The 23394-nt window shown below is 41.2% G+C and overlaps 1 protein-coding gene across 1 annotated transcript in view; it reads left to right on the top strand.

The window, feature by feature from the left end:
• tmtc1 (transmembrane O-mannosyltransferase targeting cadherins 1) overlaps positions 1-23394 on the top strand; it is a 242461-nt gene that overhangs the window by 126796 nt on the left and 92271 nt on the right. Inside the window, exons 5-6 of the mRNA XM_083999888.1 lie at positions 15238-15319; positions 15654-15757. Coding sequence (XP_083856014.1) covers positions 15238-15319; positions 15654-15757 — 186 coding nt within the window. The remainder of the gene's footprint in view (positions 1-15237; positions 15320-15653; positions 15758-23394) is intronic.

Genomic DNA, 23394 nt, shown 5'->3' on the forward strand with positions numbered 1-23394 from the left:
CTTTCTTCCTCATTAAATATGATTTGGTTCAGGTGACCAGATAAGTAGAGTGAGGTGTGCTGGTGTTGGAGTTCAATAGACACTGGAATCGATGGCTGCCATACATGTAGAGAAGCTGATTTATTAAGAACATTTTGGAGTGGTTTCTTTTTTTTTTCCAGAGCTGTACGTATATATATATATGGCAAATATATTATTTCAAACTGGGTTTAATCTTCCTGTTATAAAAGAGAAAAACTTTCAAATCCTGAATTGTCCTCAGTCTTGACAGAAAGCTGAGCTCCAGTAAAAACAGACAGATTCACCTACAGTACAGTGGTGTAAACTGGGGCAGAGACGTGTCTGCTGGAGTTGAGATAATGAAAATGCGAGGAGGGAAAAAAAAGAGCACAGATGGAGGAAAATACCAGAAAGAGCTGGAATTCCTGGCGAGTTACGAGATCAGTCGTGGGCTGAGCTGCCACACACACACACACAGAGCTAACATCTGTACAGCCTGCACGGCACGGCACGCTGGCTGTTTGGGGTGAATAAACCCAGACTGCACAAACGGTCCTGCAGGGAAGTTAGTGTGAAAGAGCAAGTTGAAAATCAGCAGAGCTTTCTGTCTGAACTCACCTGAAGGCTACGCTCCATTTCCTTTTTCTTTTTTCCTGCAGGTTGTTTCCTTCACACCAACACCATATAAAATGCTCTCCATGTTTTCTGTCTTGGTCTTTTCTGGTCTTCTATTTGTGACAGATGAACAGACATAAATAAATATCCCCTTCACTTCATTCTTGACCTTCAGATCTGCTTTCAGTTGCTTTTTATATTTTGCCGAAATAAACTGAAACACATGGGTGATGGGAAAGTTATAAATCAATCAAAGCATTTGCTACGTGTCGGCTGTGAATCATCTGTGATGGTATCTACATTCTTGTGAAGACACCGGGTCCTCACAAGTGCAGAAACACAGAAGCAGCGACACACACCTCCAACCAAAAGTTGGCTGATGTTCAGAAAACCCTCCAAGCCGCCCACTCAGTGAAACTACGGTTTGGAACTAAAGCTGTTGTACTTCTCTCACCCACTCTCTATCAAAGAAGCTATTCATCTTAAAGGAACCCACCAAGTTTTTGGCAAATCAGTCCCATTACTCATGAAGTGATGAGGACAGTGACTGTAAAGCACTTGTATGTGATAGTCCCTAATGCTCAGCTCTTAACTCTGCTTTATATGATATGTATGTGGAGTGACAGGCAGAACTTTCCGTAGTAAGTTGCAGTGGGTGATGGAGAGCAGCAACTCACTGCAGCCGCAACATGAGCAATAATGCACATTAAGATTTATCATTTTAGGAAAGTCATGGACGATTCCCCTCAGCACCTCTAACAACTGTGGAGCCAGACTCGGCGTGGAGGTTGTCCAAACATAAACCTTAACCCTGACTAATGTGAAGGGCTGATGGCAGCAGGCAGCAGCAGGGAGTCAGGAGGTCTATGAGAGCAGAGAGGGAGGGTCAACAGGGACAGCTGGTGGCCAGGTGTGGAACTGCAGCTGTGGAGTGATAGGAGATCATAGTGGAGCAGTGAACAGGAGCTGAACAGTAGATTAGAGCTGCAGAGGAGGGAAGGTGTGTGCTTTCAGACACAGTTCTGGTTTTGGCTCTGGTTCCGTTCTGAAGTCTCAGAACCTTGGTGCTTTCTGGTGAACCAGCTCGTTCACACAAGTTTAAAGGTTCAGTGTGTAAAATGAGGCGAAAACAGTGACATCTAGCATTCCGATTTTATTATTTATCTATTGAATAATTCTATTGTTCATTTATGAACGTGAAACTCTTGAAACATGCTCTCTGGTTGGCTGGATTTTCCATTCCGTACAAACATGGCTGCGCAAGATGGCGACAAGCAAGACCCTTGCTATATAAAAGAAGAATTATAAGGCTATGAAAACCAAACAGATTTTATTTTATAGTGATTATGTGACCGATGTTGTTTGGTTCGGACATGCCTTGAGTGAGGATCAAACCCACAACCTCCCGCACCAGAGGCGACAATGCTAACTGCTTCGCCAAGAGGTTGACAACTGCTTTGCAAATTGGTTAGCACGTCTTTTATGGGTGAGTGAGTTTACTTCCAGTACCGCTACCGCTCACAATCTGTCACTTCTCCTTAGGTACCTCGTGACTCTGGCACAGGTCTGCGGACCTCCGTTACACTTATTCAAATATATTCATTGGTAGTATATTCAGATTTTGCCAATTAACCTTGACAAATATTACACACTGGACCTTTAAGTGGAACCAAAGTGGGAGGACCCTGTGAAACCCCTGCATAGGCCAATGTGTGTATCGGGGGTGAAGCTGTTGCCATGACATTTCTTCCACTTTCCTCATCCAAAATCATCATGCTGAGATTCTTAAATAATGAAATTGGTATTGGACATATTACCTTTTGATATACAAAGCGTCAAAATCATTTTAAATGTATATCTGCTGTAGTGATGCTCAAACAGCTGCTGATGTTGATTTATTTTCCTGTGATCAGAGGCAGTGAGGTGAACGGGGTGGATGTAATGATGGCAGTCAGCTGAAACCAGCTGATCAATACCAGACTTCAGACTGACTTTAAGGAAGTATTGAGTAAATAAAACATGTCCAGCTGCTGAGTATCAGACTTCTGAGCTCGTTGTGTGACTGGAAGCCGTGTGTATGCTGCTGTGGTGTTTGGACGCTGGTGGCCCCACACACTCCTGCCTCTCCACTCAGTCTGTAAAGAATCAATTCATTTATAATGAATTAGTGTAACAGGAATGTAAAGTATTGCCATCGACCATTGTTGCGCGTGCTGAAGGAGACTGTGGTGCGACAAAACTCACACTGTTCCCTAGAAACTGGTGCAGCCTGTGGAAGTCTGGCTCTCTGTATTCCACTGGGAATCACCTGAGCGACTTTAAAGATGTTTAGGGGCTTAATGAGCCAGTTGACCTGCAGCACTATCTATCATAAATATCTGTTCTTTTAAGGAAGCAGAGCAGGATGGGTGCTGAGCTGCTGCCGCTCCAGCAGCTTCACGCTGAGCCTTTGAAATGCCACATCTGCCTTTGCTGTTTCCATTTGTCTCCGCCGGTTACAGACAGACAGTCACACAAAGTTAATACACCTCAATCAGAGGAGATGTGAACAGATGTTGTGAACGGACTGACGTGTGTGAGGCTTGAGACTTGCTTATAATGTTGAGATCATGTTTAAATGAGTGTTGGGGCAGTTGTGAGGATATATGCACCTGCATAAAGGACAATTCCGGGCAAATTCAACTCAGGGCTGTATGTTCCTAACATTTTAGGTCTAAAAGAAGGAATCTGAAGATTTTCAGTTTAATTGCTCCTGTTTTGCGGTGGTTGTGTCTGTCCCCGCATCGCCACGGCAACGATGAATGGGAGCGGATGCAAGTTCCGCTGCTTAGGCTGTTTACATCCCTCAAAGCCGCAATTATTTTCCACAGACAGCGTCAGATGGCGACTCAAACATGCACCAGAAGTTTATTTACTTCAAGCAAGCTGACGTGTTTGTAAAACTAGATCTAATTCAAAGTCTCACGAGAGACCCAAGTTGACGCTCGGTGTGTTCATGTGCAGTCGGAAGCTCCCGTTTGTGTCATAAACACAGGAATATCAACTCTTGACTTGCTTCAAGTAAATAAACTTCTGGGTGCATGTTTGAGGAGCCATCTGATGATCTGAGGGATGTAAACAGCCTAAGCAGTGGAACTTCCATCCGCTCCCATTCATCGCTGCCGTGGCGGGGACAGACACAACCACCGCAAAACAGGAGCAACTAAACTGAAAATCTCCTTCTTTTAGACCTAAAATGTTAGGAAAATACAACCCCCCCTTGAATTGTCCTTTAAATATATATATAATAAGATAAATATATAACTTAAAAATCATTTAGAATGATTACTTTTTTAATGAGCATTTTTATAGCACTGGTCATGTGTGTAGCTACTCAGCCAATCAGCTCCAGGAGGTGAGTGAGATCCACACACACAGAAGTGTAGGAAGTGGGATAGAAGAACAGCTTTTCAGGTGTGTTAAGAATGTTTTTGCTAAAATATTAGAGACTGCTATTAAATAGTAGGTGGTAACCATAAAGAAGACTAATGGAAAGTTGGGCTTCACTTTTCATATCATTTTTTAAAATTAAATACTTCATCATAATTAATAAAAAAAAACTCTGTCATGTTTTTAGTACTTATTACAACCATTTATTTTCCTTGAAATGCTAAAATAACATACAGTTATTAATATAGAGAGAGTATATTGTTGTTTTTTTAAATAGTTATTATAATGTACATTAACTCTACCCCCTGCTGACCAATGTACCAGAACTTTTCCTGAGTTTCCACCCCTAAGTTTGGTCCAACTGGACCTGTTTGGATTTTAATTGAAGCCTGCTGGGCTACAAATTGCAGTATGTCCACATGTGTCCTCACAAAGACATAAGTGCAGCTACAGGTGGGAGGGAGACACTGATCAGTCTGCCTGTCAGGAGAGAAGCCCTCGCTGCTGATTGGCCTGCTCCTCACTGCTCTGGATTCAGATCAGGAGCAGAACAGCAACATGGTTCCCCACAAAGATCCTCAATGAAACCAGAGGTTGGTGAAGATAGATGGTTTTAATCAGAAGACAGTGCTCCTCCTAACTCCTGATCTCTGTGTGTGTGTGTGTGTGTGTGTGTGTGTGTGTGTGTGTGTGTGTGTGTGTGTGTGTGTGTGTGTGTGTGTGTGTGTCTATGATTAATGAGCAGGTTCTTTGGGCTCTTGAGGCTATATCTTCCAGGGAGGAACACACACACACACACACACATACACAGTGTTAAGCCTTGCCTGGTGTAATATTATGAAGCAGTGCTGGGCCTTCTCTCAGGGAAAGCTCAGAGGTTGTGGGTCCAGAGCGCTGGCCTGTAGTAATCCTCTCCTGGGCTTTGTGTGCTACACATTTGACCTAATCTGAGAGGCGGATGAGTGCGATTTTGGGTGAAGGGGTTTGTGCACACCACCAATGCACACAAACCTTGATCATGACGCAAAAATATCGGGGGAATTGGGGGTAGGAGACGATTATAAAAAGATTAAAAAGCACAATTCAAGCCGTAGCAGCAGCGGAACAGTTTTAATCAGGAGAAGCTGTGGTGATTAAACTGAATTTCAGACCTTTGGTTTGGACTTTGATCCTTTTCCTCCTTTCTGTTTCAGTTTTGAAAGTGCGCCAAGAATCAGAAATTCACTGCTTCCATTAAAGCCATGGGAGCACAGAGGAAAACTTTCATATATGCTCGGCTTTCAATTGTTTTTCAGCAACATCCATCAGTGTTTCTATCCGCTTTGATTCAGAACAGATCAACATATAAGCCCAGATTCCAAACATATGCAATATATATAGATACATATACATTTGTTGTGGCCTACTCCTCTCTGTCTGTGTCATGGATATATAAAGAGCTGCAGGTGTGTACTGTATGCAGGGCATCTGTTGACAGAAATGTACTCATTATGTTTGTTTGACCCTCCAAGGACACAAACACAGTGTTGTTGAGGCTGCTGCCTCTTCATTGTCAAACACAACTCTGTATCTGAGTCTCCAGCTCCCGTCTGAGGCCTTTGGACACGGCGCTGACCCTGTTTCAGTTTGATGGACTACCGGTGGTGAAAACACCGTGACAATGTCAGTGACCTTGTCGTCTTCACTGCAGCTGTTGTCCAGTTACTTTCTGTGTTTATCACTTGAGCAGTTTGTTGTTCCTTGTTCACAATATATATTTTTTTACCGGCGTTGTTAAACTGTGTGTGTTCAGGTGTGATTGTATAGAAGTGACAGCTGTAATCCACACAAAAAAGTTATTTTGCAGACGCATTGACCGTCTTTCACAGTGAGACTGGAGAGTAGGCACTGATAGATGTTAAAAGTTCATGTTTACTGGCATTCTCTCCAGCCTTGGACTGTTTGTATTAAAGTTGTGGATTTGTGCGAAAGTAAATGAAACTTTTTTCTCTAAACAGGAAAGAGAAAACTCCATCTCAGCGTATGTCAGGGGCAAATATTTCACAATTGGTGTCGGATCCTTTGTATGCTCAGCTCTCCCTCCAGATGTTCTGGTGCTGGTTCCTCTTCAGGGAGAACAACATGACAGCTCCACTGCTTAGTTTGTCTTTAATGAAATCTGCAGCTTTAAACCTTTCAGACGGTCGACAGTCTCAAAAGATCCCGTAATTAAAATCTCTGCTTTATACCAGCAGCTCTGGCCGCTGCACTCTCCTTGACATTTTTTATTTATCAAAGTATTTTAACTAAACTCATCATGTTGTGAATATTACAACCTGGCTGACAGTTGTGTTAGCAGAGTGACAGCAGTCTCTGCACTGTGGTGTAACTGCACTCAGGGGATTATGTGGCTTCATTCAACTCAAGGTGAACACACACACACACTTGTTTTCCCATTCATCTAGTAATGATTTGTAGTATTAGATTTATATTAAATATAAAATTCATTCTGCCACAGTTTCAGGGTGAGGATAGGACAATCAAACTTAAGTTAGGACATTACAATCTAAACGAGGCGACACCATTGGCAGCTGAATACCATGTGACTGAGTGATGTCAAGTTACACAATTGGTCTGCATGCCGGCCAAGTCCTGGAAGTTTCCTATTGGTCGTTGGGTCGTTCTCGTTCATGAATGAATTTGTGCAACAGAGACTCACCAGCAGAGGTCGAAGTGGACCGGAATGATCCAGAATGGCACCGCAGCACCTTTGATTAATAAGTAAATAAACTTGTGTCTAAAACAGAACAAGACAGACGAACACACACACACACACACACACACACACACACACCCCTCCAGGCAGATCATCACTCAGGACCATGGTCCTTTTAAATTCAATGTTGCAGAGGAAACGAGGCCCTGCTTATCCAGGAAGGCATTACAGGCTCCACGTTATAAATTCATGAGGTTATTATAAAGGTCAGCTAGGTGTGATTAAAACAGAGCAGAGAGCCCTGCGGCCACAGTCCTGCACATGGGACACAGTCAATAGAAAAACATGTGAGAGAACAGCTTTAAAACAGGTATACAGGCTGTATACCCATACTGTAGCCAGTATAAATAGAAATGTTATAACTTTTAATTCATTTAATTGTTTTCCAAATGTGATGCTGTTAATATTTTCACCATGTTAGAAAGTTGTCACCAGCTACCACAGAGCAAATAATTAATTGAAAACAAATAGATGAATTAGAAGATAATTACGGAAGCGTATTGCAGTCACTTGAGTAATTTGTTATTTGGTTTGTTTTTCGGGGTAATTATTTCTGTTTTTCTGACTAATTTTTTTCCCCGTTTTTCGGACTTTTTTTTTTTTCAGTTTTTCGTGGTAATTTTTTTCCTGCTGTTTTTCAGGGTAATTTTTTTCTGACTTAACGAGATTTCAAAATCCCGTGAGAATCTAGTCTACTATGGTCAAGATTTACAAAAGTGGGTGGATTTTTGTGCTACTGCAGATGATTTTGTCAACTTGTAATAGCCTATACACATTTTTTGAGTAGGGCCTATATTAAAATGTGCTTCCTCAACTTCTAAAATTTGGATTTGAGGGGGCAAGACATTTATTTGAGGGGGCGCTGCCACCTCTTGCCCCTGCGTAGAGCCGGCCCTGATCTATTGCATCTTAGATCCATGAGATTTTTATTCAAACTCCACTTGGTACAGGTTCCACCATTGCTTTATTTTCCAGACTGACGGCTCGAACACAAGCATCAACAAACTTTTCCCGGGACAAGCTAAACACGTCACATCAGGGAGTGCCTTCAAAATAAAAGTACTACTCATAACACAATGAGTAAAGGCGCTTTCTTTTACATTGCTTAACATACATCCATGGATATGCTCCACAAAAAATACAGTCTTATTTTCACTGTATTCCAAGTAAATTCATATTTATATTGAAATGAAACTACCTGTTTTTACAGAATACCTCCTCAGAGAGTGTCACTCAGAACAGTCTGATGTATACACCTTTATTTTGAAATCAGTCCTTACGTTGCTTGCAGGTGGGAACTTCTCACGGGGTTTTGAAATCTCAAAGCTAAGTCAGAAAAAAAATTACCTCAAAAAACAGAAAAGAATTAGTCAGAGAAACAGGGGGAAAAATCTGTCAGAAAAACAGAAAAAATTATTCAAAAAATAAATTACCCAGAAAAACAGAAATAATCACCTCGAAAAACAGACCAAAAAAATTAATTACCGGACTTGTTTTTATTCAAGTGAATGCAAAATGCTTCCGTAGATAATCATTAATAAAAAGAAAACAAAATTATTTATTTAAATTTTTACAAGTATAAAATATAACCAGATAAATGTTATACCCATGCTGACACAAGCAAAAATGCAAATACAATGCTTTGACAACTGTGATTCCAAATAACAAAGGAAAAACCAGTTGCCTTTAAATAAGCATAATGAGCATACGAGGTCCAGCCATAGATTTATAGGTCAAATGTTGGAGAGTTATCAACACCCATGACAGCTTGAGTTTTATCAGATGTTTATTGATTTTACTGATACAGTCATGTGGGGGTCGGAGTATCTCGTTCATCTGGCCATCATCATGATGTAATAACGCTGATCAGGAGCTGCTCGGCCACGGCACAACGTCCACTCCTCTGAAGCAGTGACTCAGAGCGGTGGCTCCGTCATGTTTCAGCCACAGTAGCTGGCTGAGTTTAAGTAACTATGGCAGAGGGAGGAGGAGGAGGAGGAGGAGGAGGAGGAGGAGGAGGAGGAGGAGGAAGAGGAAGAGATGCCTCTGAGAGGGAGGGAGGAATGTGGAGGATTTCAGCTGAGCGGAGCATGGACGACATCAAATGAGCTGCAGTTTAGAAAGCAGAGAGAGACCCGGCTCCAGAATCACAGGACTTAATCCACACGCTCTATCACACCGGATTTTTATCTGTGTGTGTGTTTTCTGCATCTGCTTTTTTTCTCAAGTGTGAGGAAGCTAACACCCTGACCTCTCTTCAGTTTTCTCTCCTACTTCCTACCCCCCCCTCACCCCCATACACACACCTCCTCCCCTCCATTCATCTCCCACTGTTGCCACAGTCACAGCTGTCATGGTAAATTAGCATCCTGTTATGCTGATCCACAGAATCCGTCTTTCCCATGATCCTATGGAAAAAGTTGGGGGGGGGCGGCTTCTGAAGACACCAACAACATCTGTCTGTTCCTCTCACCCCGTGCATGTGTGTGTGTTCGTGTGTGTGTGTGAATGTGTGCGTCTCATTCTTCACTTTCCAGCGTGAAACCAATCTCCTCTCTGTTGCTCCATCTGACTGATTTTCCCCAACGACGTAGAGCCGTTTTGCATATTCCAGCCCTGGAGAGCCGTGTCTTCACCGCAGCCTCTCTCTGCCTTGGGGAGGGGCCATTTTTTTTTATTTATCCAACCTTAGAAAGACATATTTGCATTACAGCTCCTGCCAGCCAGCACAAGGCTTTTCCATCAGTTTCAGCTGAGGAACACACTATTAAAGCATCACACCTGTTATTGGGGACTTGCAAGATTCATTTAAAAAAAAAGAAAAATATCTTTCAGTTACAAGTGCTGTAGTTTAATCATTAGAGCGAAGAATGAAACACCACTTAAAATATGAGTGGCACATTTACTGGAGAGTGCAGGGGTTTTCCAAAATGAGGGAAAAATTGCACACAACATTTACAGTGCAGCACAAAAGAGGTGAATATGAATAGATTTCGCTCCCCCATTATTTTTCTTTGTATCGCGTCTGTTTGATTGAAAATCGTGGAATCTAATGGAACTGCCATTCCCATAATGCTGTGGGCATTGTTGCCATGGTTTCAGGGAGATGCGCTGTTGGAGCCCTGTGTTTTCTAACCAACATTGGTTAACACTGTGTTAGCCACGTATGTACAGACAGATTTTTTTTTTTCTGTGATTTTTTTTTTTTTTTTTTTTTTTATATTTTTATTGCATTTTTTCAAAACACAGAACTGCTGTTTTCTGTGATTTTAAAAACAGATGTATAAATGTTTATTTAGAATTGGACCAAAATGTGGAAGTCTAAGTCACATTATGTAAATCTCAAAATACATGCATCAGTTGTTATTTAAAATGTATTCTAAGATTCTCTACAGTGCAGCTCCAGTTATCAATACAAAGGCAAAATCATCAGCTCGGTCTATGATCGTTAATTTCCTGTTGTTCTTAGACCGTCTCACCTCACATCTCTGCCTCTGCTCTCTGCCGTGCCTTACAGTCAGATAACTCTCGCTACAGGAGGATGATTTCCAAAGTGGGTGCCGTGCCACGGGCACCCTGGGGTGCTTCGAGGTTTTTACGTTTCTGTTTTATCATCACACATTTGTAAGACACATTTCTCTGCGTGAAAAAGGAGACGTTACGTTTCAAACGCAACAGAGGAGCGCTTTCTATCTGAGATGTAGATATGAAAACCATGAGAGCACGGCGTGTTCTCATGTCATTTTCTGTTCTTTGAGCATCAACAACAAAACTCCACTCACCTTTATTGGTGTTGAATGGAACGCACACACACAGAATCAAAGCACTGTAATGGGTCAGAAGTGATTCTGTAATGTGAACTATGGATGATTACTGTAACAGTTGCAACTTGGAAAAGGGATAGTTCACCCAAAATTGAAATTTCACTCATTATCTACTCACCCTCATGTGGACTAAGGGCTGGGAGAAGTTTCAGAGTCCTCCGTGGCTTCTCTGAGTTACAGGGGGTCTCGGCGTAGCAGTGCATGTCCATATAACGGTTGCAAATGGATACCAACAATTTCGCATTTTGGGGCTTTACTGTAATACAAGACGAACATTACATACGAGCAGCATGGAGGTATTTGGATGTTTTTTGGTGTGTCTTTTTGTTACGAAGACAGTTGGTATCCATTTGCAACCGTTATATGGACATGCACTGCTACGCTGAGACCCCCTGTAACTCGGATTCTCCCAGCCCTTAGTCGACATGAGGGTGAGTAGATGAGTGAAATTTCAATTTTGGGTGAATTATCCCTTTACAGTAACCTCCATTCACTTTTATTTTCATCCGTCCATTCTTCCCCACAACAAACTTTTACCCGCGTGATGTTATGTGTTTGCTTGAAGGGAGGTTGATTCTGCTCCTCGGGCGTTTCATGTAGAACATCTCAGCTCAGCTTCTTTTGTTTGCGACAGGCATTTATCAGCAGTCAGTGGATGGAAGGCTTCCTCCAGCCTCACGCTGCTTCTCGGGCTCTGCTTCCCCACATGGTTGTTGTTGCTGGCACTACAAAAGGTAGCAGCAACTTCAAATAGAGATGTGATCAAACGTAACCAGGATGAGTCACAACCAAAACAACAGTCAGGACTGAATTACAATTGTCTCAGTTGGTTTTATCATCAGTTTAACTCTGTCTTGGATCTTTCCTTGAAGCTCATGAAGAGATCATCGCTTCTCTTCACAAGTTTACATCTCTAACATTTTATACATTGAGACATTTGCCTTTAAAGAATGTTTCAAGCCCATTAAAGATATTAAAGACACCAAATGCATCATGCTTCTTCTTCTTAAAGAAGGTGAGCGGTATAATCAGCTGGGAAAACGACACAGCTTTTTTTTGAGATGGGGGTGCAAAGTCCTTCAGCTGAATGCAGCGTCTGCAGACTCTGACTCCTCTTTGTCATTCTGTCTCTTGGCGCCGCAAACCTCAGCAGAACAGACGCAGCAAAGACTTTGTCAAAGACAAATATAGAAAAGGAGAAAAAAGAGAGCAGAGAGCAAAGGAAGAGAGCGGGGGGAGCGAGGCAGACATGAAACGGACAAGACAGAGTGTGAGACAGACAGAATGTAAGAAGAATTCCTGTGAGATCTCTTCTCTCGCTGCCTCCACGATGCTTTGTAAGCTAAGCACAGGGGGAACATCTCAAAGTGATGGGTTGCTGAATGGATTCTCCATGCTTTGGTCTCTCTACCTATGTGTCTGATCCACTCTCTCTCATCTTATTCTCCTGCTGCCTTTTTCTGCAATCAGAGGTGCTTGTTTAGTTTTCTACCGCCGGCTAATGGATTGGTCTGCGTGGTCTGGGGATAGAGTTTATAAATTCCCTTAGCTGGAAGGTAAGATGGGCGTAGATCAATAAAAAATACTTGACCTTGAAGACAGAAAAGAAGACACATGAACGCACTCAGCTTATGGAAGTTTATAAAACACGTAGCTGCTCAGAAGTTTCACTATCAACTGACTTTTTATAGACTGTGATTAATTGAGAAATTGAGGAAAAATATTCCAGATTAATCGACTAAAACAGTGAAATCCACTGGGTTTGACCAGGAATTGTCAAATGTCACGGTGGAAAATGTCATCCCATTAGGATGTCAGGACTCTGCACAGTGGGTCTCATTCATGAAACGTGAGTAAATCTGTGTGTAGATTTTCACATAAAAGCTCACTCTACTAAAACTCTACTCCGGATTCATGAACGGTGCGGGAAACTCAGATTTGATCGTAAACACGTGTGTAAGATGATGAATGCCAACCCATCGTAAACTAACAACACGCCCCTGGTGATCAGCAATTAGCATAGATCTCCATACATGAATAGCCATATAAGGAGATCCTGACCACCATATTAGGAGGTAGGTGCCTCCTGCTCACCTGTGGCCATGACGCAAACGAGGAAAGAGGGAGAGAGAGAAAAAAAGAGAGATCACGGATCAAAGTCATTTTGGGTGAAGTGGAGTCCAGAAAAAATATTTAATTATTTTCTGTTAGTAGTGGTGTGACTGGGACAGGTCAAAGGCTGGAGAGAAGAAACAGATTTAGTGAATTAAGTAGGCCTATCCTTGGTTGATTAAAGAACCGTTTAAGAAGTAAAGCCAGAATAGTTAGATATGAAACTTAAAAAAAAAAAAAAAACACACACACACAACTACAGAGCTACAGCAGCGACGGGAGGAGGAGGCTCTTCACAGCCTCAGCTGTAGAGGAGCATGGTTGTATCAACACATGAAGTTATATAGGCAGGTTATATTGTTACAGAAGCACCAGCCGTCTGTCACAGCTCCATCCAAAACCGGTGCCGACTGCGCTGCTGCGCAGGGTGAAGTGTGCGCCCACCGAGTGTATACTGTAGCAACACAAATACGTTTTTTCCGGTTTTATATCATATTATCATCATCATAAGATGGAGCCTTGACGTGTTTGTGCGTGTCCGATCCCTAAAACGTCTCTCTCCAAATATTTCTAATTGTTTGTCATGTTTAAATTACGTGTTTCAAAGGCATCGGCGTATTTTGAACATGAGAGAGAGTAATACGGATTAAAATTGTAATTTTCAACAGTGACAAGCAGTATTTATTTGCATTCCTACATTTACACAAGCGCTACACACAGTCCGGAGCAGGTGTAGATTTTGTGAGTAGCTACGAAAAAATCAGCACTACTAAAAGATTGATGAATGCGGAAATCCACGTAAATTTGCGCTGCTCAGGGTTTACACGCAAATCCGTGCTGCTCACGTTTCATGAATGAGACCCAGTGTGTTTCAGGTTTCATGTTTGTCTACAGAGATAACAGGGAAACAATCAGACCCTAAAGGTCATGCAGACATCGAAAGCAACCGGGAGAAATCGATTTTCGGGCATTTTTTGATAGCTGATAATAAATAGATGACAAGGAGACAAAGTCGAAAAAGGCAGAGAAATAACATGCAAAGGTCCCAGTGTGGACGTGAACAGTTGTTCATGGTCTCACTTCTCTCTTAAAGGGGACATATTATGAAAATATCACTTTTTGAAGGCTCTTTAACATATATTAGGTGTTCCCTCAGTTGTCTTCCAGTGATGTAACTAGGATTCGAATTTGCATAATACCACCCCTACCTGGTACCAGTAGAAGAGGTGGGGTGGGCCAAGCAGTGGTTCATTTGCATTTAAAGGGACAGGCACTGAAAGCAGCCGTTGTTTTGATAGGATGAAAAGAGCTGTGATGTTTGATCCTTGGGGTATTTTGACCAAAGCATGTCACAGACATGTCTTTAAGATACCTGGGAACTATTTTAATTTGTGGAAAGGGGGCAGAATATGTCTCCTTTAAATCAAGGGGGTTAACATTGATTGCAGCTTAAAGTTCCCATTCAGTAGTAGGGATGCACAGATTGTGAAATTCTAGGCCAATACCGATACCGATGTTTAAATCGGCCACTGCCATCAGTATTTTCCAATGGCTGATGGCAGTCAATGGGGCGAATATCGGCCAACACCGATATTCAGCCGATGCATCTGTGCATCCCTGTTTCCTACCCAATAGTTTTGATGCCAGTAAGCCTCCTTTACAGTCACAGATTAATACTTAATACTTTAAAATGAGTTTTACCATCACATGGTTGTATTTATCTCCCAACCAGTCACATCTTCCCCTTACTTAGTCAAACATCTAATAATCGCCACATTATGATGTCACAGTGTAGCTGACCTTTGACCGTATGTATAAAAAAGAGTCACATTACAACATTTTTTACCTGTTAGATATTTGTACTAAAATGTCTAGTCAGTTTATGAATTCTTTAGAAGTTGCTGCAATTACTAAATGTATTTTGCGAGATCACCTTGACCTTTGACCTTTTGAATGTCATCCTCCAGTTCATCCTTGAGTCTAACTGAATGTTTGTGGGAAATTTGAAGACGTTACCTTAAGGTGCTACTGAGATATGGCATGTGATTGACAGGCAGGCTGACAGGCTGTGGCTACAGCTGTATAAATATAGGGTTAGGGTTAGTAGTATATATATTTCTCCAGACTGCTCACCTTGAATTTAATAGTTGAGCTCTTTTGCTCCGACTGACCCTTTTAGAGCTCCATTTGCTTTGAATATCACATCTCAAAAGTTCTAAAAGGCGTTCCTCTTTTAATGCAGCACCGCTAATTGGCACCCACTGCTGCCTGTGGAGGAAAAGTCTCACTTTGTGGCATATTTGTGTTATTTTCTTCTGTCACAAACACTGCTTTTCATACTGGTAATTTGAATGAAGCAGTTTGTGCGCTGATGTGCACTTAGCAGAGCCTGTGTGTGCTCCTACTGTCTCTCCAGCCTCCATCACTCAGTTTTATGTACAACAGAACCTGAAATCATAAGTAGTGACTGATGTACTTTCTGTGTGTGTGTGTGTCTTCCAGCCACCTGTCTGGCTCCAGACTCAGGGACCTCCTCTACATCTGCAGCCCCTTCATCAAACGAGCCTGCATCATCTTCTGCTATGTGAGTAGACCTGCTTCCTTTTTACACCAAGACATACCAGTCTGGTTGTATTTCACATTACTGGTTGTTAGTACTTCACATGACTGACAGCTATTTTAACAGCTGCAACATAGACTGGTGAACATATGGTTATCCAGGTAGCAATTTACATTTACAGTAAATTATAGTATGATTGACAGTTACATTCTTGTTGCATGATAATAAATTTGACATTTTATTTAAAAAAAACGTTCTTTTTTGTGCATTTTTCTGTTCACTTTTATATCGTTGTTGTTACTATGTATTTCCCACATATTGGCTTGAAGTGTTGATGGTCACGCTGTCTCTCCTCCAGGTGGTGCTCATCATGTCGGTCAGGCTGCGGCTGATGGGAGGATCCATGCCTCTCTTCTCTGAACAGGACAACCCCGCCTCCTTCTCACCTCAGCTGCTCACCAGGTTGGTGCCTCACACACACACAAAGAAGATGAAAGGGAAAGATTTTACACTATTACACCCATTTGCCTATTGAAAATACCATTTTGAAAACAGGTATTTGTCACTGTGTATGTCAAGGTTCTTAAAAAAGTCTTTAAAATGTTTTTTAAAATCATTTTTAGCAACAAAATGCAAACTTATGCATATTTATTTTCTTTATTTTAACTGGAGTCATCTTAAAGGGATAGTTCAACATTTTTGGCAAATTGGCCCATTGCAATCCCTATTCACCACTTTATTTTCCCATGATCCATTGCGTCACACCACCCCGGAAGTCGGTTGTTTACGTAGCAACAGCTAGCGGCTAACGTAGCAACCGGACATCCACAACTCTTGCGATTGGCTTTATGGTCGTTACAGGCTCCATTCATAAAATCTTTAACTTTCCTTGAGTTGTTTGTGCATCCAACAACAGCACATGTCGTACCGGAGGACATTCTATGAACTTGTAATAATAATAAAAACACTTCTAAGACAGACTGCTAGGCTAGCTCCATTCTGCTTGAAGTGAGACAGAAGTGCGAAACCGACTTGTCGGTGAATTGAGTGTCATGGCGACGCCCAGCGGCGTTCTACGGAAAGTGGTGAATAGTCTTAGAAGTAGGTTTGTTACCTTTATTTGTCGGTGTGAGCTATTTTTGCAACAGCGGAGCAGAGCCGCAAGCTGCTCACAGCTACGCTATAGGCTAATGGGATTTCTTGGTTTCCCTCATCAAATACACAATTTAACAATTCCAAAACCCTCTGGTGGACAAGTTGTGACCTGCACATTCACCACACTACGAGATAAGAACGGAATGTTACGAGACAGAGTTATGTTCGAGGTAAATTCATCACAACTTGTCCACCAGAGCGTTGTGGAGTTGTTGGATTGTGTATTTGATGAGTTTGATGAGGGAAACCAAGAAATCCCATTAGCCTCCATAGCGTAGCTCTGAGCAGCTCACGGCTCTGCTCCGCCGTTCTAAAAATAGCTTGCACTGACAATTAAAGGTAACAAACCTACTGCTAAAACTATAGGGGTTACGGCAATGGGCCAATTTGCTACTACTACTATCCCTTTAAGATTCAGACAAAGACACTTTGAACTATATGTTTGCCCTGTTGTGTTATAGAAGAAGCTGGTTGTATTTCTTTTTCCATAGCTAGTTCATCCTAGTGTGTACCTAAACAGTAATGTAGTGTCTGCTCCTGCCTGTACAAACCAGCCAGTAGTTTAGCACTTGCAGTGTTGACAGTGACAGGAGTTAGCACTGAGCTGCTCTGGAGCTAGTAATGAGTCAGTAGGGGTTAGAGATGAGTTAGCGTGAGGGATTGTGGGTGCCAGCGACGGCAGCGGGGTCTGGCCGTCTTCCCGGCGGTGTCAGTGTTTGTCGGCGTCGGTGAGTCAGTATATAATCTGTCATTAGTGCAGCAGAAGTGAAAAATAGCTCTCCTCTCCCTCGGCCACCTGGGAAATTTACAGCGGATTCACATATCCTGTCTGTCCTTCCTGCTCACCTTCATTTTCTCATCTCATTATTTCTGCTCCCTGATGTCACGCTGAGCCTCCAGTGTCCTAACAGCCTGTCTGTCTGTCTGTCGTCCATCTGTCCATCTGTCTGTCCATCAGCTCTGCTCTTTGACATTAAACATTGACATTGTGCGTGGAGAGAAACTTAAAACCTTGAATATTGTTGCACTGTCTGTGTGAGAGAGACAGACATCAGTGTGTGTGTGTGTGTGTGTGTGTGTTACAGTGTACTTATGCATTCCACTTTCATTTGAGATGTAACAGTGATAATCCATCATGTTAGTGTGTCTCTGCCAGTCCATTTATAACTCATCACAGCAGCATCCTGACTGCCATTACACTGCCCTGCTTATACGTGTGTGTGTGTGTGTGTGTGTGTGTGTGTGTGTGTGTGTGTGTGTGTGTGTGTGTGTGTGTGTGTGTGTGTGTGTGTGTGTGTGTGTGTGAGAGAGAGAAAGAAAGAGAGAGAGAGAGGTTGTGAGTGTGAAGAGAGGGAAGGGGATAAATCAATTTATAGAACCCTTCGAGTCTCCCTGTCTTTCTTTATGTCAGTTTGTGTGTGTGTGTGTGTGTGTGTGTGTGTGTGTACTGTTGTACCTATCTAAGAGGGGACATCGGCGTCGTTACACATTCACCAACAGGGGACCAAGCAGCCAACAGGGGACTTTTTTTAGGTCCCCTCTTGGACATGCTTTAAATCAACTAAAAATCATGTGAAAAACCTTCTGGTTAATTTTTTTAACTTTAGCCAAGAGGGGACCTGAGTGTGTGTGTGTGTAAAATACCATATTCAGCAGTGCCCCGGCAGGCTGGAGCAGGGTTTTTAACGACTCATTCACACACGTCGTTTCTTACACTCCTCCATAGTGTGAACGACTTGCAGCCCCGGCAGCCTTTCAGACTGTAGAGAGGCTATCAAACAGGCTCCTTAGTGAACAAACCAGTACCTTGAAACATAATTTGTTATTCTTTGTAACAAAATATAAAGGTTCTGTTTTCATGGATGTCTTAAGTTTAAACTCAACACTGTATTAGGTATAATATACATTTTAAAATATTGAAAAAATTGATCACCCATAACAAAATTTTAAATAAAATGGTAATTTAGATCATTTCTGTTGAATTCTGATTAAACATTAAAAATAATTGACCTTGCTATTGTTGCTTGTCCAGTTTTTTTAAGCACAGGGTTTCAATTTTACAATATACATGTGTTCTCAATCTGTATAGGAATTATTAGTTGACTTACATTGCAGAAAAAGGTCCACACTTGGTTTATATGGAATGACAGGCGTCCACTGTTGGTTGGTGCATAATGACACACGACCCCACTTAGTTAGCATGGAGTGACATACACACTCCATCATGTGAGTGTGAAGTGATAGTTTTTAAGAGAAAACTTTCATCAAAACTTAACACAAAAATGTATAATGAGTAGCACCAATAATGTTGTAATTATTTTTAAAATGTAGGATGTACTACTGCAACACACATTTCTACAGTCTATTAATTTTTTAAGAGAGGGTTTTAGGATTTAGGGTAATCTTAATGTACTTGCATCATAAATCTGTATTCATAAGGATGTATTTTATTTACTGTTTTATATTACAGAAAACCAGGGGTGAAAGTAAGCCGGTACGGTCCGGTACTGCGTACCACTAAAAGATTCAGAGGCGGTACGCAGTAGCCTACCAGGAAGATCATGAGAGAGATAAAAAATAAATAAATAAAATAAAAAGTAAAAAAAATAATAAATCTAATTTCACATGAATTCCCTGTGGTTTGAAATGATTTCTGTGAAATTGTCTCGGTTATTATTATAACACAGTGTTACGAGATCCCGACCCGATCAAAGACAGAGACATGATACTTTCTGTGCGCAGCAGCGCTCTGCCCTGGGACGTCAGCAGCACCACCTGCAGCAGCTGCAGTGTGCAGCTGTGCAGCTGTGCACCGCGGAACGCGCGCCGCTCGCTCACTGCTGCTGAAGACTGAACCTTTTTTTCCGGTACCGTGAAACTTTGCCCTCAGCGCGTCGTGGCGAGTCCTGTCGGGACCGACGCGGACGTTACACGCGGGCCAGAGCACGCGCTGGGTCTCGGTGCGGCTATGTCGAGCTCGCGGTCTGTTTTTGTGAACGCGGCTCCAGCTGCTCGGTGTGCGCCACAGCGGTGGTGCGCGTTTAGACCAGGATTAGGCTACATCCATGATGGTTTGAAGCAGAGAAAAAACAAACGTGTGTAAAAACAAAACGGAGCTGAAAAATGAAACAATAAGTCAGTTTTGCACCAGTCTGTGGAAACAGCCTAAAGTGAATGAATGACAGCAACAGTTGTATCATTGAACTACTGGAAGATAATGACTACATGACTTTCCGTTTGTGTTTGGGCATTTACCACTTTAACTCTGTTTTTACTTCATTGTTAAACCACAGTAGGCTAGAGCTTAAATACAAGTTTGATGAGAAACTGTTAGGCTATTTATTTATTAAATCAAGTAGCCAATTTAGAAGCACATGTTTTTTTCTTCTAATTAAATCGTGGTATTGTATATGTATCGAGAATCGTGGAAATTTACTAGTATTGGTGTCGATATATAAGAAAGCTCCAGCCTCGATGGCGAGACCGCAGGCTGTTTGCAGGCTATGATATGTTCTTTTTTATTTAGTATGGGGATCAATAGGCTACCTGACATTGTCCTGGGCCAGTGGTTAGAATGGTGGGGCCAGCGATCTTCAAAATTTCCTTTATTGTCTACCCCTGACCCAGCCTTCGAAACGTGTACCACGTTTAACGTTTGTTGCAAAATGTCCCAATTAAAATCAGTAATAATAACAATAATGCAGAGAAAAATAACTTTTGGTAATCGTACCGGCAAGAATTTAAAACTACTTTCACCCCTGCAGAAAACTCAATGGCAACCTATGATGATATATTATGTAGAAGTAAACCATCAAAGAGTAACTGATATTAAAGTATTGGCACGGCAATTTGTTATCTTTGGGGAAAATACAGAGGGTTTGGGAGATCATCAGTTTGTCAGAGATACAAGGGATAATTCATTGAGAGGATTAATCTCACAAAGTCCCTATGTTAAACTATTGCCAGACACATTTCTACAGTCTATTAATTTTTCACTGTACTGGTGTTTTATACTACTTAACTGCATTATTGTCATGGGAAAACACAGTTTGACATGGCCTGATGGCTCAGAGCCACAAAAAGTTAATTTTTGGCCACGTACATCTCATATAGATAAAGCCCTGTTGGGGGCACCTATTGTCAGACTTTTACTTTTTAAATGCATGTGATTTCAATTAATTTTAATGTATTTGCGTCATAAATCTGTATAGGAATTATTTGTTGATTTACGTTTTAGAAAAAGGTCCACACTTGGTTTATATGGAATGACAGGGGTCCACTGTTGGTTGGTGCATAATGATACAAGTGCCCACTTAGTTAGCATGGAGTGAAATACACACTCCATCATGTATGAATAAGAAAGAAATAAGCAAAAGTGATCATCCGTAAGAGAAATTTTTCATCAAAACTTAACACAAACATTTCTAATAAAGTAGCACCAATAATGTTGTAATTATTTTTAAATGTAAGGTGTACTACTGCAACACACATATCTACAGTCTATTGTTTTTTCCCCTACAAGAGTTTTATACTCCTTGACTGCATTGTTGTTATAGGAAAAATATTTGAATTAAAACTCAGGGTTTTAGGTCATTTTAATGTACTTGCATCATGAATCTGTATTTATGAGGATGTATTTTATTTACTGTTTTACATTACGGAAAAAGGTCCACACTTGGTTTATATAGAATGACAGGGGTCCACTGTTGGTTGGTGCGGAGTGACATACACACTCCAGCAAAGCAGAAAGGAGAGAAATTGCTGAGTTTTAAGATACATTTTAAATCTAAATTTAATACAAACATTTGTAACTATTAATACACACAACACACACAAACACACATATTTCAACTTAAGTAGCACTGGTAAAGTTGTAATTGTAGTTTTGTTTTTAAACATGGGGTTAGGGTTAGTTACTGTGAAAACTCAATGGCAACCTTCCATGATACTTAAGGGAATATTTCAGTTATTGACATTTATGGCTCAACAATAAAACATGTATGGGAAAATAAAAGAGGAGCTGGGGGGTCATCAGTTTGTCTGAGATACAAGGGATAATTCTTCTAGAGGATGGATTAACCTCAAAAGCTCAAAACTTTCATCAAAACTTAATACAAACATTTATAATGAAGTAGCAACGGTAATGTCGTGTTTTTTTATGTGGGGTGTAACTGTGAAAACTCAATGGCAACCTACGATGATATATTATGTACAAGTAAACCATCAAAGAGGTACTGATATACAACAATTTGATATGGGAAAATACAGAGGGAATGGGGGATTATCAGTTTGTCAGAGATACAAGGGATAATTCATTGAGAGGATCCCTATGTTAAACTATTGCCACACACACAGTCAAAATGTTTCAGTTCTAGATTGGACTATTGCAATGCACTTTATGTTGGCGTCTCACAGTCTTCGCTCAGTCGCCTCCAACTTGTCCAAAACGCTGCTGCCCGTCTTTTAACTAACACTAACAGACGTGAGCACATTACTCCTGTTCTTAACTCCCTTCACTGGCTCCCTGTCCCTTACAGAATTGATTTTAAACTTTGAATGTTTGTTTTTAAAGCACTTAACGGCCTGGCCCCACTGTATTTATCTGAGCTACTTTATTAGAAATGTTTGTGTTAAGTTTTGATGAAAAATTTCTCTTAAGGATGATCACTTTTGCTTATTTCTTTCTTATTCATACATGATGGAGTGTGCATTTCACTCCACTTACTTACATTCAAAACAGACTGACTGAAACATGGGTACATGCAATATAGAGTCACAGAGCATTTTTATGAGCTACCATTCTCTGCCAGAAATGTTGTCTGGGAACAACATCTTACTTAACATGGCACAAGAAATTAGGATTCATCAGATTGCCAAAGATACAAGGGATAAGGCATTGTGTGGATGGAATAACCCCAAATAGCTCAATGTTGAACTGCTGCAACACAAATAAAAAAAGTTGACAGTGGTGTGGACCGTGTCTGAGGAATATAGTTCTTGCTGTGTCCTAATTGTCCTTTACAAGGCTTTGTAAGGCTTTGCATGTGTTTTTATATTTATGCGTTCCTTTATTTCCCTTGATTTTCTAAATACCTTTTAATGAGTAGTTTAACAGGGTTTTTTGGGGGGTTATTCCGTCCACACACTGACATATTCCCTGTATCCATGACAATCTGATGAATCCGAATTTCTTATTCCATGTTAATTGTTGTTCTCAGACAGCATTACTACTAGCAGACAATGGTGGCTCATATAAAGGCCCTGCCACCGAATATTATAACAGGTAATTACACACCTTCACAAAACTCATCAAAGAACTGACAATTCTTTAGACAAAATGGAATATTGCTGGTACACCCACTCTTTACAGTTGCCACAAAAGTTGAATCACCAAAGGCCATAGGTGCGTAGGTAGCACATGGCCAACCTAAGACCTGGGAATACCTGTGTCTCAGTCGGTCTGATTTGGATATAAGATGTTGGCTGAAAGAAGGTAGAAACTCTGAAGCCCAACCTGAAAATACCTAACGACCATCGTCAGCTACGACAAACCATCCCCCACACTGCCCACACTCAAGGACTGACACAGGTCATCTGGCACTCACTCCGCTCTCACTCCATTCACTCACTTCTCAGATCCCAGTTCAACAACTCTACCTTAAAGTTAGGACCTGTGAAATACATGAGTGCTGGTGACTTAACTACTTCAATGTCGAGGAATGTTTTGTGCCCACATCATAGACTGAAACCCCATTAAAAATGTTCAACTCTACTTAGAAAACTGTGTGTAAATGTAATGAAGTCACATTGCTTACTACAACATGCACAAGGTTATACCTAGATAATAAGGAATATACACACTTGTGTTTAGCTGGGTACTGAAACGAAAGAAAATCATTAGGAAACAACCAAAATAGATAACAAATGAATTACTTAAAATATAA

This window comes from Trachurus trachurus (assembly GCF_905171665.1).
Source record: "Trachurus trachurus genome assembly, chromosome: 23".
NCBI lineage: Eukaryota > Metazoa > Chordata > Actinopteri > Carangiformes > Carangidae > Trachurus > Trachurus trachurus.